Raw genomic sequence first — 16,676 nt, forward strand, 5'->3', positions numbered from 1 at the left:
ACAACTCGGCTGCGAGGTCCACTCTGGACAGAAAGTTTCCTATCACTGTGTAAAAGAGGCTGGAGGTGTTTCTCTTCTCCTCCACAGATGGAGGGATGGAGGGGGAGGAGGAGATGGAGGTGGAATCTGTTCCGGTGAAACGACAGAAGGTTATGGAGAGATGCAGGTTTTGGCCGGCGTGCAAGAGCGGAGACGAGTGTGTTTACCATCACCCCACAACACAGTGCAAGTAAATATACACACACACACACACACACACACACACACAGAGATGTGTATCTGTAGCAGAGTGGAAGGTGCTGCACTGAGAGGTTGTGATGTTGATATTGATCTCTTGTTTATGCCTAGAACTGTGGACTTAAATAAAGAAGCCAGATTTAATGTGTGTGTGTGTGTTTTTCAGGACGTTTCCGAGCTGTGTGTACGGAGAGAAGTGTCTGTTCATCCACCCGAACTGTAAATACGATGCGAAGTGCTCTAAAGCCGACTGTCCGTACACACACGTCAGCAGGAGAGCCCTGGCCCCGCCCCCTCGCACAGGTACGCCTCACCTCCGCGACCCTGGGGCTGTGTGACGGAGTTAAATCCCTGCTGTAAATAGAAATCACACTGTAGTTGTTTTACCTCGAGAATGAAAGAGGGAAGCTGTAAAACTGAGGAGAGTAAATCAGAGGAAAGTGGAGCCTGGGAGCGTGAGGATGGTGGAGAAGCAGTGTTTGGTAAAAAACTAACACAGACACTGCCTTAAAGGGGACACCTGTGATTGTGGGAAACTGCAGCTGTCTCTGGTTTGTTTACGTTCAGAAGCTCTGCCTCTTTTAAGGTGGAGCAGTGAGTTTGAGTCAGAAGGGTCTGTGTGTTTAACATCACTGTTATAACAGGACACGAGAGAATTAAAGAGGAGTTCACACCGGAGCGGCCTCAGCGCTGTTTCTGAAAGAGGTTCCTTATAGCTGAGGGAGGGAGTCAGTGTGAGATTTAATTCCTGATGTTTATTTCTCTGTCTGCAGTACCGTCTCAGTCCAGCAGTGTGTGCCGTTTCTTTCCTCACTGTAAAAAGATGGACTGTCCCTTCTATCACCCCAAAGTAAGGTCCCTTCATTCATTCATTCATTCATTCAGAGTGTGTTTCTGTGGAGTGAAGCCTCTTATGTTTTTTTTAATTAATTAACGCTCGTCAGTCTTTGCTCTAACTTTAGAATTTGATGTAGTTTGTGTTTTAATCCGTTAATGTTTATATTTAGTTTAAATCCAACCAGATTCCTGCTGAATTTTTATTAAGAAAAGACTGTATTCAGAGTAATTTTGGAGCGTTTCCATTGGTCAGTCGTCGTGAGATTTACACACAGTGTGAAGGAGAGCTGCTGTGTTCAGATGATGCAGTAACACACACACACACACACACACACACAGATACAGGGTTTAACTGGAGTGTGAGGATATACGTGTTCAACAGCTCACACAGAAACTTTAAAACGTTTAAAAGTGGCTGGAGTTTAGTTTTAAAGTCAAATGACCCTTTTATTTGTGTTTGTTTTCAGCCGTGTCGCTTCGCAGCTCACTGTAAAAGAGCAGGATGCACCTTCTACCACCCGACAGCGTCTGTACCTCCCAGACACGCGTTAAAGTGGACCAAGACACAGACAGGGTAACACACACACACTTATATTCATTCATGTGAGTCTTAAAGCTGTCGAGGGTCTCCCAGGGCGTCACACGCTCACCCAGTCACTCTCACGTTTGTTTGAGAATGTTGGGACAGCCTCACGTGTCTCGGAGGAAGCACGTGACCCTCCCCACCACACACACACACACTCTTCCTCCTGAGGTGGGGGCAGTGTGGAGACTGCAGATGAATCATAAACTGGGGATAAAAGCCCCTCATTAAAGGAGGGCTGATGGAGGCCTGGTGACGGCCGTGTGTCTGATCGGGTGTGTTTTCTCCCGCAGGTGAAAGGAATGCTGGGAAGCTGTGATTTCTGTTTTTAAAGTGAGCCTGCGCTGGTCTGCGGCGGCGCTGGCTGAGCCTCGATCCTCTGCGACACTCGTCGTGGTTTTAGTTTTCTGGGTTTATTTTCTCTTTCTTTGAATTTGTTTTTTTTTTTTTTTTTTTTTTCAGATGAATTTTTTAAAAGAATCTGGGGTTGAATTCCTCTTTTTGTAATTTACTGAAATGTTTGGAGACCGTTGAGTGCATTAAAGAACTTCCTCCACTGAGCTCTGTCTGTTTTTTTTACATTAATACTTCAGTCCTGAGTTGTCCACAAGGGGGCGCCACTCGCCTTTAAGAGCTGCTCCACAACGGGGACAATGAGGTGTGGAGAACACGGGACTTCAGCGCTGGGTGTTTGGGGTAAATCGGGAAAGGACTCGTTCCTGAAGAAGGAATAAAGACAAGAATGACATTCCATTCAGTTTCATACGGAAACAGATTCTCTGCCTGTCATCCACCCACCTGTGGACACACACACCAGTGTTCAATCACTCCCCTGTATTCAGGCGTGTGCTGACTGTGAGAATCAAACTGACCACCTTCCAGACCCAAGCCCACTTCTCTACCCTGTCCAGGCACAGCTGCCCCCTACAGGAGCGTACAAGCATGACCCCAGGGCCAGAGGGAACACCACACACACACACACACTGACCCCAGACGGGTGCCTACTTTTTGTATTTTAATGGTTTTACGGCTTTTAACAACAATCACAACACATTTACGTTTAAAATCGTCGAATTACGGAAGCACTTTGTATTTATTTAATGTTAATGTTTTAAGGTTAAATCGCTGCAGAAAGCGTCACAAACCGAGACTGAGTCGACTCCCAAAGATTCAACTGATGAACTCGTGATTCGAGCCACTCTCAGAAGCTGAAAGAATCAATTCTTTGGGAGTCGACTCCTTAGTATTCGTCTGTCTTCTGTCACCCTGACAACCGCGAACAGACCCTAGACGGAGGAGCGTTTCCCTGTGTAGATTTTCCGTGCCCTTTTCTTTTTCTAAATCAGAAATAATGGGTCATTTATCTGAATTCCACTTTCGGTTTAGTGTTTTTTTTCTGACGAAGTGCACAACATCATTTCAAAGTTCTCATCTTCAATTTTGTGTTTAATTCTCATCGTTTTCATTGTGAAAATAGTCGATAAATGTTTTTCACCAGTTTCCTTCAACAAAACCCACTCAGATCTGTGCAGCTACAGCGCCACCCACAGGTCGTGGGGAGACACACACACGAGGAATGTAAAGGAAAAGGAAGCACTGAGCGTCTGGCGAAGGCTTTATTTGTGTTTATTAGTTTATGTGCGTTTCTGTTTACAGCTCGTGGTCCTCGGGGTGGTAGAGTTCACTCATCAGTCTGTAGATGTACGACGGAGCGTTTCCGCCGATGTTGGAGATGAACAGTGTGATTAACTCTGGAGGGACGTAGTCAAACACGGGGCAGTGAGCGTTCACCTTCGACAGGATCTCACCTGCAAACACACACATCAATCAGCGTTCTAGACAAGATCTTACTGTGTGTATTCCGACTCTAAGGTTCAATCCCATTCCTGTTTCCCCCCCTCCCCCTTGTTTCTGAGTGTCCTCTTGCCCCTCGGAGCTGAGTTACAGGGCGCAGTGGTTAAATCTCTTCAAGACCCTGATACATCATCAGAACACAAATAAAACAGAGCAGCGCTTCATTCCCAGGCGACTAGCGCCGCTCTGTAGCAGCTCTGCACCAGTCTGCAGTGATATCAGAGGAGCTGCTGGACTTTAGTTACATTTAGAACCTCATTCTCCTTCAGAAGAGTTCCACAATCAGAGATTACCCCCCTCTCCTCACTCTTCTGTGACATGGAGCTCAGCTCAGATTCTCCTTCAAACCTTCAGTTCCACCTTAAATGATGTAATAGGAATGTAATGTCTTCACCATTTAAGGTGGAACTGGAGATTTACAGCTAACTCCAGAGACGTCGGCTGTTTTCTGCTCGTTCTGAAGTGAAGGCCATAATCCACTGAAACTACATTAAACTCAGAGAATACACTGGGGGTCATAGAGTTTAAAGGAGGAAACACTGACCCCTGTGGGTGTCTTTGGGCATCATAACCCACCGTTTGGAGAGTGACTCTGAAAGATCTGTTTGAAGAGCCATGTTGCCCTCCCACTTCACCCCACTGCTCTCTCCCAACACGGAGGGGTAGGGGTCAGTGTCAGGGGACATGGGACTGACCCTACATCTGTTTAAGGAAGGTTTACCTTCAGTGAAAGGAAGCACTTCTTGTGGAGAAACGAACTTGTGAAAGGTGTCCTCTTCGTTCGGAAACTGCGAGAGAAGAAATGTGATGTCACAAATCTGAACGTATTAACATTACATGAAGCTCCACCCAGTTTATAATACATTAGCCCCACCCACACAGCCTACATCACTCTAGCCCCGCCCATTCCCGCTGAGGCGATACGGAGTGTTGTTCCTGCGAGAGATTAAAGGAGGTGCTGCTCAGGGCTGTGTCAGCAGCTGTTCAGTACCTGAGGAGAGAGCTTGAACATGGGGGCGCACACGATGAGCGGAGTGGAGTGGTGTTTCGCGGCGAGAGCGAGTGTGTGGGTTCCGTTCACGGCTCTCAGTCCTCCGTTAGCTAGAACCGTCTGAGTACCGATGATCACCTGCAGAGGAACACCAACATTTTATTACAAAGTGTTTATTATAAACAGCTTGCACTTCCGTTTCTAACAGTTCAGCGCTGTCTGAAAACTACCATCCTCCAAAAGTTACACAGTGCAGTTTCTGCAGTGCTGAGCCCGGAGTAGCAATGACAGAGGCTCGATTCTCCTTACTACAGCTCCATTAAGCTTCACAATGATTTTAAAGCTGGAATATTTAGGTCAAAATACTACCTAGTGTTATTTTAATGCCACACATTACAGTTTATTCAGTGTAGAAAGTGTTTGTTTTTTGTTGCGAGTAAAATATATCACAGAAACAAATAAAAACATTGCAGGACAGGTTTCAAACGTCCGGGTGTTTCCCACCTTATTGACCCTGGACATGACGGCGAATATTGCTGCGTCGGGGATCACCGTCGTCTCGATTCCGTCTTTGGAGAGACTCGTCGCCATCTCGTGCCCCTGAGCAGGAGAAACACGAGACAGTTTAGTTCTATATTATTCATTTATATACCACTGTGTACACATTAACATCTTCTCAGTTCAGAGAGCTGTCCACAGAGCGAACGTTGTCCTGCTCCTGTCCTGGCATGGGGTAGAAAAGGCCACGAGTTGTGTGTCGCAGTAGCGTATACCTGGCAGAAGGGGGCGCACTCAGCGCAAATGACATGGAATTTGCGTTTGCGTGCGGCGTCTTTGAGGAAGGCTTCGACGGTGCGCGAGCGTCCGATGGTCATGATCACCTCGTTGGAGTGGATGTGCTCCAGGGCCTGCATCGCGATGTTGTCTGTGGTGCCCTCTAGAGGCAGGAACAACACACACACATAGTCAGGGAAATACACTCACAGCCAGAATACAATTCTCCACAAGGTTAAGGTTAGGAACTGCTCCACAAGGGGGTGCAGTTTAGTGCTTCACATTAAAGACACTTTGTAGCAGTAACGATGGACAACTGTGAAAATCTAACATCGTGATTATAGCAGTGCTGATAAATAAATAAAATACTCTAATATAATTACAGCACCCTTTAAGGTGGAATGAGGCCCTGAAATGTAAACTGCTGCACCATTTAAGGTGGAACTGTGTGTCGAATGTGTTTTCTTGTGTGTGTTTTGAGGCCTGTGGTCATTAAGAGTTAAAAACATGTTGTAGCTGCGGCTGAGTCCTAACTTTAGCTGACGATGTGCGTGAACTTTTCAAACTGTGGAAATCGACTGAGGTTTTAAAGCTAAATAAATGTGAAAGAGTGAAAGTGTCAGGAATTTTACTGTGAATCCCATGACCCTTTCATGTCCAGGCACCGGTCCACACAGTGTGACCCCCACGTCTAGGCCTGCAGCAGGCTGACAGACAGACAGATGTGGGTGGGAGGATCGAGGTCCTATGTTCGTACCCAGTTCGGTGAGCAGCTCGTTGATGGCCTCGATGACGTTGGCCTTGAGCGGAGGGAAGTGCTGGCGGAAGTTCTCCTCGCTGGAGCCGCCGGACGTGAGCAGTTTGTGGAGAGACTCCTGCTGATCCGCCTCCTCGCTGCTGCCCCGGGACCTGGGGAGAACACCAGGGGACAGCAACGTGCTCCGGATTAAACGTGAAATAAAAGAATCAGTGTGAGATCAACACGATGGAACTATGTTTGTTTCAGAATCGTCTGTCGATTAAAAAACAATCACAACGATAAAACGATAGCGTGGGATCCTCCCTGTGTTCCTGAGAGCTAGAGAAATGTGCAGTGTGTGATGTTCAAGTCAAAAAAGCCCCGAGGAAACCGTCTTAATCCCTTCATCACAACATCTCAGGGTAGTTTTAATGAATTTTTGAATTAGAGTCTTTTCATTTACTGAGTAGAGGATTCAGCTCAGACTCCAACAGTAAACTCCTCCGTGCTCCGGTCTGTGAACACCTCCTATAAAATGTGCTTTAAAAACTCATACATACGGGATACGACAGAACGATCTGAACAGCTCCGAGAGGTGTAACTAAGTCTCATCAGAGAATAACAACACTGTAAAGGAGCTGTAGGCTTCAGGCGTTTAAAGTCTAAAGGGGTCCACTGTTGTTGATAAGAGCTGCAGCTCCGTGGGGAGAAGCTGGTTCTGGTTCTAATGAGGTTCTGGATGAGGTGATGCCCCGCCGTCTCACACTGGGCCATGTGTACGATGACCCTACACTCATGTGCAGCTGCTCCACTGCCCCTGTTCTGCATGTCATTCTTGTGTTATTTCCAGGACCTCTGCCTCATCCAGGGACTTACTCTAGATGCAAATATCATTCTGAACTAACTCTGAATCAACTCCTGGGAACGTAAACAGAGGACTCTTATCGTCTCAGCTGACGTCCGCGCCTCCCTCCTCCTCCCACACTGACCGTCAGCTGAGAATGCTCCCTGTGTTCTCTCGCCGGGGCGACGCCTGCGTGCACCAGGGTGATCCAGGCCAGTTTTATGCACATGAGGGATTCGTTTGCATACGGAACATAAACAAAGTCGTAATTTGGGCAGGTGTCCGTTTCCGTTTCCTCGAAGCTGAAGGCGATTCAGAGTCAGACGCTCTTCCACTGCAGGGTCCTGACCCCACGACACGTGATCTACACCCGGGCCTGGTCCCGTGCAGTGGGAAAGCGCCTGTGGTTTAGGGTTTGTTTGGGTTTAAAGTCTCTCTCTGTGGACTCTGTGTGCACCTCGTACCTGGCGTATTCCTCGCGGATGATTTTCAGAACTCGCCGCACCATATTTCCCACCGTGGTCTCTGACGGCTGAGCGGCGGTCATCCTCCGGCCTTCTTTACGAATGATCTCCATCAGGTCCCCTTAAGAACACAAACCGTTAATAAAAACTACGTTCTCTCAATTTCACAGAAACTTCACCTCAATTTTACAACAATTTAACCTCAAATTTACAACAAATTTGCATCAATTTCACCTCAATTTTGTGTGAATTTATTTAAAAACACTTGGCTTTATTTGAATTCTATTTATTTTACTACATTTAAAAATTTATTCACATTTCAGACCCAGTGTCTGAATATTCTCAACAAGTTTTGGTTAAAAATTCCTTACTCTTTAAAAGTGGTGTAATCACTCTATTTTATTGTTTATATTACTCTTACATCTGTGGCAGGAAATGACCTTTAACTAACAATAATGTCTTTATCACAACTACTTTTCTGACAATATATCAACACCGTAACCATGGTTACTGCGACAGGGGTTTAACTGCAGTGACACTGACGTGGTGGTGGTGTGTTAGTGTGTGTTGTGCTGGTGTAGAGTGGATCAGACACAGCAGTGCTGCTGGAGTTTTTAAACCCCTCAGTGTCTGGACCGAGAACAGTCCACCGACCAAAAACATCCAGCCGACAGCGTCCTGTGTCACTGATGAAGGACTAGAGGACGAGCGACACACACTGTGCAGCGACAGATGAGCTACTGTCTCTGACTCTACATCTACAAGGTGGACCAGTGAGGGAGGAGTGTCTCACAGAGTGGACAGAGAGTGGACACAGGGTTTAAAAACTCCAGCAGCACTGCTGTGTCTGATCCACTCTACACCAGCACAACACACACAATCAAAGTATTCAGAGCAAAAGACAGACTGTGTTAGTGTGTGTTAAGTTTTGTGTATAGTAGTCGTTTACTGTTTTGTTTACGGACCTGCGCTGCTCCAGCGCGCCTGCGCGGTGATTCTGCGCAGTAGCGCCGCCGTGCTGCGAGCGGTCTCTCCTGAGCCCCGTCCCCCGCGCTTTAACTCGGACAGAAACAGCTCTACCCGCTCGCACAGGTCCGTCTCTTTATCCGCGCCCGGCATCGTGCCTCGGTTCGGTTCGGTCCGCTCTCGGTTCCGTCAGTAACCCGTGGTTCTCTCAGTAGCGCGCGGCCCGCTCTCCACACCTCGTCACCCAGAGTTCCCGCGATGCACTGAGTAATCACCCGCGCGAGGCATCATGGGAAATGCAGTCCTGGAGTGTGCGGGCAAAAGTTTGGGTACATCTGATGAAACCTAAGTGTCTCTCAGGGGTTTTGTTGTTTTTCGCAAAATACAGCAAGCAAAATCATATATAATCAAATTAAGAGAAATAATTACTTATTTTAAATTAAATAATTACAAATAAATGAGAATATAAATATACAAAGTGAGCAAAAGTAATAAAAATAATCAGTAAATAAGGAATCTTATGTTTAAAATAAGTTTAGCTGTTTACAATGAATAAATCAAAATATACACGATCATAAATATGGATTTTGAGAAAATAAAGCAAGCAAATTAAAATAATCATAAATACTGACTTTTTTCACGACTAAATATATAAAACAAGCAAATGAACAAATATAAAGATTAATATTAATATTCATAATAAATAATGGCTTTGTTGTTGGAGACACATTGTACTCAGCAGTTTGTTTAGTGAATCAAACTAATATTGCGGCATATTGTCCTCAGCAGTGTTTAAATAAACAAATAATCGACTGATTTAAAGAAATATGTCAAGTTTAATTCTCCTGTAAAGTCTGTGTAATGGATTTATTCCCAGCTGCATTCCAAAATAAAAGTCCTGGAGCAGTTTATCAGGCTGTATTTGGGGTTATGTTCATTTAAAGAAATACGGGTCAAAGCTGATTTCTCCTTCCTGTTTTAAACAGTCGTCTTCTTCACAGCGTGTGGTGAACATTTGAAAGGTTTTGACCCGTGTTTGTTCCCATACACATCACCCTCCAGAGAACAGCAGCAGTAAGGTTTTAAACAGTAAACCCATGTTTTACTCTTTCTCAGAGTACATCTGTATAATAAAAGGATGAAACAGGGATACGGACGCACACACAAAGAGTGTTTTATTTAACAATTTTATTGACAATTCAGTTTTATTTGGTTTTAAAACGAACTGCCACAGAATCAACAAAATCCAACATGGAAACGTAGATCAAAATTATTCACTAAATGACGGGCTTTTGCAAAAAAATCTCAAACCAACCATCACCCATCACCCTGCCCCACGCTAACGTTACCACATCCACCACCTCATAATTACATTAAAACAAAATAAAATTAACAATCGTGCGCTGAGTCACTTTGCTTTTAGCCGAAGAATCCACTTGAATTTAAATCTGGAATCGTCACCGGAGCTCTTCCACGGTGGAGGTGAGTTTCAAACCAGAGAGGGAGAGGGTCCCGAACGCTCTTCTCGTTCGTCGGCAGCGTCCGGCTGAGCCTCAGTCGATGGCAAACACTCAAACACGGGTTAAGCCTCGTTCGTCTAGGACTACATCTGTAACGTTGATGGTGACCTACCATCCTTTTCAGCCTGAGATTAAACCTAATCCAGCCACTTCACAAAGCAGGATCAGACGAGTTAGCCTGATAACTCAAGCCCAAAACTGAGGTCTGTCCAACAGAGAAATAGGGCTGTTATTCTATTGGACAATGGGGACGTTAGATGTGAATAATCCAGATAAACTGTGGGGATAATATTCCAAACACTGGGTTTCTCTCTTTATCCAGATAACTCAAGTCTCAGGGCATTGTCTGGTAGAAAAAGAGCTGAGGGACATTCCCTTGCATCCACTCATCCATTGTCTGTAGCCCTTATCCAGTTCAGGGTCGCGGTGAGTCCGGAGTCTTCCCGGAATCACTGGGCGCAAGGTGGGTACACACCCTGGAGGGGGCACCAGTCCTTCACAGGGCGACACACACACACCTACGGACACTTTTGAGTCACCAATCCACCTACCACTGTGTGTTTTTGGAGGATGGGAGGAAACCAGAGCACCCGGAGGAAACCCACGCAGACACAGAGAGAACACCATTCCCATACAACAGACCTCAAATCTGGGATTACATTATCTGGCTAACTTGTGAATCCTGTTTTGTTGAACAACTCTCCAGTGGAAAGCACAGAGTTGCACCAATATAATTAGTCCCAGCTCTACTTCCAAGTATTATTACTTATTAATAACAAATAACGATGATTATTATTAATACTACCTCAGTCCTGTGTGTGTGTGTGTGTGTGTGCGCGCGCGCAAGCTGCTTACCCAGGGACTACATAACACACACAAACACACAGAGTAACACACTCACGTCTCCAAAGCTGTATCATGAAAGGGAGGTTAGCGTAGCTCATGATGGAATGAGGCGTAAAGAGTGAAATTAAAGTTAAGTTCCCAAACAGACGCCGATGTTGTTTCCCGCAGCACACACTCAGATCTGATCACACTCTCTGAGACGCGTCAGAGTGAGGCTCCGTGACAGAGTTATAAACAGATCACCACGGCCCTTCACTTTAAATTAAACCCCTTTACGTTGACCTCCTGTGAAGACTAGCGCCGGCTCCTCCACGTTTTAAACGTGATGTCTGTACGTGTTCTTAAAGCCCCAGCGTAGGCAGCCATCACATCACCCCCATGATTTAACACCTGGCATTAAAGCAACACTAGGTAGTGTTTTTACATTAAAATTACAGCTTCAAAATCATTGGGATGCTCCACTGAGCTGTAACAGGGAGAACAGAACCTCTACGCCAAGTTCAGCACGGCAGAAACTGCACTATGTAACTTTTGGAGGAGGCGAGGAAACCAACCCTTCCCCATCCTCCTTGAATTCAGGAAACACCAAATCTTACCTTGTGTTGCTTTAAAGCTTTAAACGAACTAATTCAGCGCCATCAGGGTTTAATTGACTGCTTTACGGACAGAGTTGGATCTCGCTGCACCTCCCACATCACACACAGTGTTCACGAGTGAATCGCTGAAGCGTCTGGTCTGTGTTTTTGAACTTCTTTAAAGGTCGTAAACGGTCGTACATCAAATAAAACTAAAGTAAAAAATACAGGTGTTTAGTTTTTTTTCCAAATTACGTAAAACACACACACACCCCAAAAAAAGAAAAAAGAAAAAAAAAAGATCTGTGAGAAATGGACAGACTGTACGAGCGAACATGGAGCAGATGTTTCCCAGACAGTGACCTGCTGGATGTTCTCTCCAAAAATAAACCCATTAAAAAACCTGCAGACGCCTTGTTTTTGACGGTGAAGAAAAACAAGGGTGAGGACTGAGAGACTGTGGGTGTCATGGGACTGCAGGTCTCTGCTCGGTGGTTCCACGGGTTCTACTCGATCAGCTTCTTGGCCTTGAAGAACCGACGGAGGTAGAACACCTGCCACGTGGCCAAACCGATCAGACAACACATGGAGAAAATACTGAAGTACAGCACACGCGTGTTGGTGGATTCTGTGGAGAGAGAGAACCAACAGTAAGACGTTGAACCGGACAGAGACGAGCTGATACCGCCATTACACTCATGCTTCAGCTTCTTATCGGCATTCAGTACACATCAGGATCAGAGTGGAACAAAACAACACAATAAAATACAGTCAGTTCTTAAAGAGCACTCCCACCCCCACGTGTCACGGCAGAGACCTTTAGTCCATTTATCTTCACTGTGTGCACTTTCTGAAATGTGTAATAGTGAAAAAGTTAGTTTTAAAACCATTGCGCACCACGTTTTTCAGTTCAACGTCAAGAAAAACTACATTTAGAAATCATCTTTCATCATTAAACACTGTTTAATGTGCTTTATTTTACTGGGTCGGATTATTTTTGATGGGAAGCTCCTCACGGCACCACAAGGTGGCACCATTTCTCACATACTCACTCACATTTAGGGACTGCTCCACTATGGGGCGCTATTTTGCTAGTCCTTGTCACTAGTGGGAATTTAAATATTGTGCGTTCTAAACATTTCCAATGTGGTTTAAAACTGACCGTTCGTGTCCCTCATCTCCTCCTCTCTCTTCTTCATGTAGGCGAAGTCGTTGACGATGGACTCCGACAGGTCCTCGAGCCGCCGCAGCTCCACCTCCAGAGGCTTCAGCTTCTCCACCTTCGCAATCTGAGAGATACGAATAAAACAAACCGACAACAGATCAGAGGAGCTGGGGTTTTAGGACAAAAACAAACACCAAAAGTGTTGGTTTCCAGCTGGAACCAAAGAATATTATGCTCTGTGGCAGCATCCGTGGGGGTGTTGCGCTAAAAACGATCCAGAAAAAGCTCAGAGACTGAACACGTCTGGCTCAGCAGAACTGAACGGGTCATTAGCAGTGTGTCATAACGAACTCGACCGTTAGAACCGCACAAATGACTGGATTCAGCCACAGAGACGCTGGAAACGAGCGACCGTGCAGTGCCCCGATTGAGGATGCAGCCTCAGTTCCCATCCAAACTGGTGAAAACTGGGGGGTGGGAGGTTCTCCCTGGCGAGCACCAAGGTTTTAAGGCTTCTAAACGGAACCAGTTCAAGAACCATTTGAACTTTCCAGAACCATTTGAAAATTCATTTGGTTGAAAGGAGTTGTGTGTGTGTGTGTGTGTAGTGCTATTACTTTCCAAAACAATATAAATATATTAATCGTTAAATACATTTCCCTGTGAAGGACTGGCGCCCCCTCCAGGGTGTGTTCCTGCCCTGCCCCCAGTGATTCCGGCTAGGGTCCGGACCCACCGCCGCCCTGAACTGGATAAGGGCTAGACAGTGAATGAATGAATGAATTAATTAATAACACTCCAAAACATACAAACCTCCTCGTAGTTCTTGGCCTCGACCCCGTGTTTCATGTCCAGGTTGATCAGCTGATCAGGAACCCTCCCAATTGCTTCAGAAAACAAAGACATAAGTAAGTTATAACAACATCATCAACTATTGAAGACGCTGAGCCACACAGCGGTGATCCTTTCAGGAGCAGTTTATCAGTGTTCCCTGACGCACAAAACACCACCAGATGTTTACAGATGGGAACAGGCTGACTCTGATTTTCTAAACGCGTCGACAACCCAGTGTTTAAAGAACATTTAGTCTTCATTTCCCCTGAACGTCACTCGTTAGATTTAAACACACAGCTGTTAGGTCCAGGTTTCAGAGTTTGTTTGGGAGGAGGTTTATTCCATTTCAGTTTGCCTCGTCTTTCACTGCATCTACAGAATGTTTGTTTGTTTAAACAAAATCATATTCCCCTAACCCCTGATTTCTACAGTCACCATCCTTTACCCACACTTTCAAATGCCTTAAAATCCATTTCTGTTGTAAACTGTGACTACATTCACAACACCCCTTCAGCTTTGACCTCGAGTGGACGATGCACAGAGCTCGAACTCCTTCACTGCTTTCTCTGCTGAAGTCAGTTCCACACTGAACTCTGGGTAATTCTCATGAGTTATCAGCCGAACTGTACACACACGTCCTGGGTTTCCCTGTGTGACTCACCCATCTGGGATTTGCTCTCAAAGCACACCTCGAACATGTCATAGTCCTCAGTGGTGAAGGCGAATTTGCCTTTAGTGGCTTCTTCTTTGGAGTAAAGGATGTGTCCGGAGGAGTCTGTGATCTGAAACAGAGGAACCAGCTCAGTGAAATTAAATCTGCATATTATGGTCTGTCTGAGCGTGATAAATTACACAGTAAATCAAGTTCTTGTACAAAATTATATCAACTCCGAATATGGCATTAAATGTGATATAAATTGTTGGTTTTCGAATAATATTCTGTACTTGTTACTTGTTCAATACACGGCAAGTACGTCACAACAAAATAAAAGAAAATAACAATAATGTATTTCACAAAAAGACTGTGCTAAAGGACTTTTATTATGCTTTCTGAGATCGCTGCAGAGGGCACTATTACACTGATGGATTCCAGACAGAAAGCAGGCCCAAATTAATAAGAAAACACCTGTAAATCAATTTACAGCTTAAAAAGCAGACTTTATTTTCCCAAATGTGTTATTTTCTCATTTACGGCCGTGTATTTCACGACAGCGTGCTGCCAGCTGGTCAGAGAGATGACGCTGATAAGTTGGCTTCTTGTCCGTCAGGTTTTTTGGTAGAACTTTCCGTTCCACCTTAAATTGACATGTAACTGCAGCGACATTTAAGGTGGAACGGAAAAGTTAACTGTGAGGGAGCCTCCACCCGGCCTAAACTCGCATTTTAGCACTTTCAGCTCTGAATGTACTCCACGAACTGGTCCAATCATAACTGTGAGTGACATAAAAGAACACCCGAGCGTATTCTGAGCACGTTTTAAACAGGAATGTCTTCATATTCAGTCGAGAAACCGGGCTCGTTATGGCTGACGTCGCCTTAACCCGAGCCTCCGCGGTGATCTACACGCTCACCTTCAGATTAGTTTTTGTGTTCGGCTGTTCGCTAATTTCATATTCCCCCGTCACCAACACATCCTTGTGGATCTCCTCCTTCAGACATTTCCTCGTCCGCACCGGTAAGAAGAACGATATTGAAGAAACCGAGTCACAAACCAGCGCCAGCAGCAGAAACAACCCGAGCCGCGCCATGATTCACTACGCCGCCAACGGCTTCCTCCACCCGTATTCCGACAGGGCCCGCCTTCTGCCCTGCCATTGGCTGGAAACATCCGTGTCCGGCTATGATTGGGTAGAACATTGTGTTTACAAGGACTCCGCTGATTGGACCTTTGAGAAGTCAGTCTTGTCACCATAGCAACATTACAAAAACCTAAATCAAAACATCAGGGAAACTCTTAGGTATAATACCACAAGTATACCATAAACCACGATTAATACCATAAATAAATTATAGAATTACATGTTCATTAAATAGACGTATGATACAAATACAATAGCATAAGAGTATATTAAATAATTACATAATAAAACAAAATATTTGATTATACCTAAATATTAATCCATGTAAGAGAACATATATTTATTGTGGTTTGTTTCCTCAACACATTTGGCTTTTGCTGGTGCTTATACAAACTATATTTTATGTTTAATATATTTAGATATTCAGTTAATCAAAAAGCTGCACAGGAAGTTATAGAAGATGTACCCAAACAATCAGCCCTGTGCAGGGTGTGTTCCCGCCTTGACTGGGCCACGACCCTGATCATGACCAAGCACTTGAAGAGTGTGAATGAATGAAAAAGACGTCACTGGGGATTACGGCATGTGGGCATGTAGACTAGCTGCAACTTTAAAGTGAAATCCTGGTGTTCACAGTGAGTGTGTTGTGTCTGTTGATGGAAGATGACCGGATACGTGTCCTTCCTCCGTTAGCTGTGGTCAGACAGAGGTATTCCTGCTGGCCTGTGATGTCACTGTTGTAATCAGAGTTTTTCAGAGCTGCTGAATGCTGTGTAAGAGCAAGTTTTCTCCTGTTGAAGCCGTTCCTCCTCTCTGTTGTCTGACGTGGAAGTTACGCACTGCTGAGAGTGAAGGGGAAGTGGACACGGGTGTGTTGATAACGAAAGAAGAGGGTTTGTCTCACACTGGACTTTGATTCCTGATGAAATAATCTCAATCTAGACGTTTTCTAGGGATGGGCCAGGGCTTTTCTGAGGAAACACTTCCTCCGGCGTCCTGCGGCTGACCTCTCTCTCTCTCATGAGTGGGAGTGAAGGAGGGCGTTTTAACGAGAAAGAAGACAGAACCCAAGTGCTCCGTATAAAGAAGCAATGCCAGAAATCCAGGGCGTATGATAACGTTCTCAGAAATGTGTGCAGCTTCCTCACAGATTACTCAAGAATAAATTGGACTTTCCACGTTCTTTGTCAGTTTTTAAATATCATTAATTATTCACATCGCGAAGCCCATTAATATTTAAAAGCCCTAGGATTTCAGCTGTGAACTTTGGAGGTTAAAGGAACAATTGGTCGTTTTTCATAAACATAAAGTAGTAAGTAATGTTTATGATACGATGTGGTTATTAAATCATTGTATTTATAGACAGGGTGTAATGTCAAATCTCTTATGGTCCATTAGAGCTTCATATGGGGCCCAGTGCACTCTCTTCCCACCAGCCACCACAACATTTCTGTTATCAACTATCACTTCACGTAACTGCTAAGGCAGCTGTGGTTATTTAGGATCCAGCCTCCCCTTCACCTTCACCGGGGGCAGCCGTGGCCTGGTGGTTAGGGAACTGGGCTTGTAACGGGAAGGTTCGATCCCCAGAACCGGGTCATAACTAAAGTTAACCCCAGGTGCCGTGGCTAGGGCTGCCCACCGTTCA

The 16,676-nt window shown here is 45.2% G+C and overlaps 3 protein-coding genes across 4 annotated transcripts in view; 1 reads left to right on the forward strand and 2 right to left on the reverse strand.

Moving 5' to 3' along the window:
• zc3h14 (zinc finger CCCH-type containing 14) overlaps positions 1-2,187 on the forward strand; it is a 9,476-nt gene extending 7,289 nt beyond the window's left edge. For both annotated transcript variants that reach the window (XM_066676646.1, XM_066676645.1), the window contains exons 13-17: positions 88-229; positions 404-540; positions 1,011-1,087; positions 1,542-1,648; positions 1,951-2,187. In XM_066676646.1, the coding sequence (XP_066532743.1) occupies positions 88-229; positions 404-540; positions 1,011-1,087; positions 1,542-1,648; positions 1,951-1,954 (467 nt within the window). In that variant the 3' untranslated portion in view covers positions 1,955-2,187. The remainder of the gene's footprint in view (positions 1-87; positions 230-403; positions 541-1,010; positions 1,088-1,541; positions 1,649-1,950) is intronic.
• Positions 2,188-3,243: 1,056 nt separating this feature from the next.
• eif2b2 (eukaryotic translation initiation factor 2B, subunit 2 beta) lies at positions 3,244-8,565 on the reverse strand. Its single transcript, XM_066677285.1, has 8 exons — positions 8,289-8,565; positions 7,324-7,444; positions 6,034-6,185; positions 5,276-5,439; positions 5,007-5,102; positions 4,503-4,640; positions 4,233-4,299; positions 3,244-3,465 (listed from the first exon to the last, which is right to left on the reverse strand). Exons 1-8 carry the CDS (start codon positions 8,440-8,442, stop codon positions 3,308-3,310), a joined length of 1,050 nt encoding a protein of 349 aa, XP_066533382.1. The 5' UTR covers positions 8,443-8,565; the 3' UTR covers positions 3,244-3,307.
• Positions 8,566-9,454: 889 nt separating this feature from the next.
• tmed10 (transmembrane p24 trafficking protein 10) lies at positions 9,455-15,028 on the reverse strand. Its single transcript, XM_066677276.1, has 5 exons — positions 14,801-15,028; positions 13,891-14,011; positions 13,209-13,282; positions 12,393-12,519; positions 9,455-11,858 (listed from the first exon to the last, which is right to left on the reverse strand). The coding sequence occupies exons 1-5, from the start codon at positions 14,975-14,977 to the stop codon at positions 11,737-11,739; spliced, it is 621 nt and encodes a 206-aa protein (XP_066533373.1). The 5' UTR covers positions 14,978-15,028; the 3' UTR covers positions 9,455-11,736.
• Between the last annotated feature and the right edge of the window lie 1,648 nt (positions 15,029-16,676).

Source organism: Hoplias malabaricus, chromosome 7, assembly GCF_029633855.1.
Source record: "Hoplias malabaricus isolate fHopMal1 chromosome 7, fHopMal1.hap1, whole genome shotgun sequence".
Lineage (NCBI taxonomy): Eukaryota > Metazoa > Chordata > Actinopteri > Characiformes > Erythrinidae > Hoplias > Hoplias malabaricus.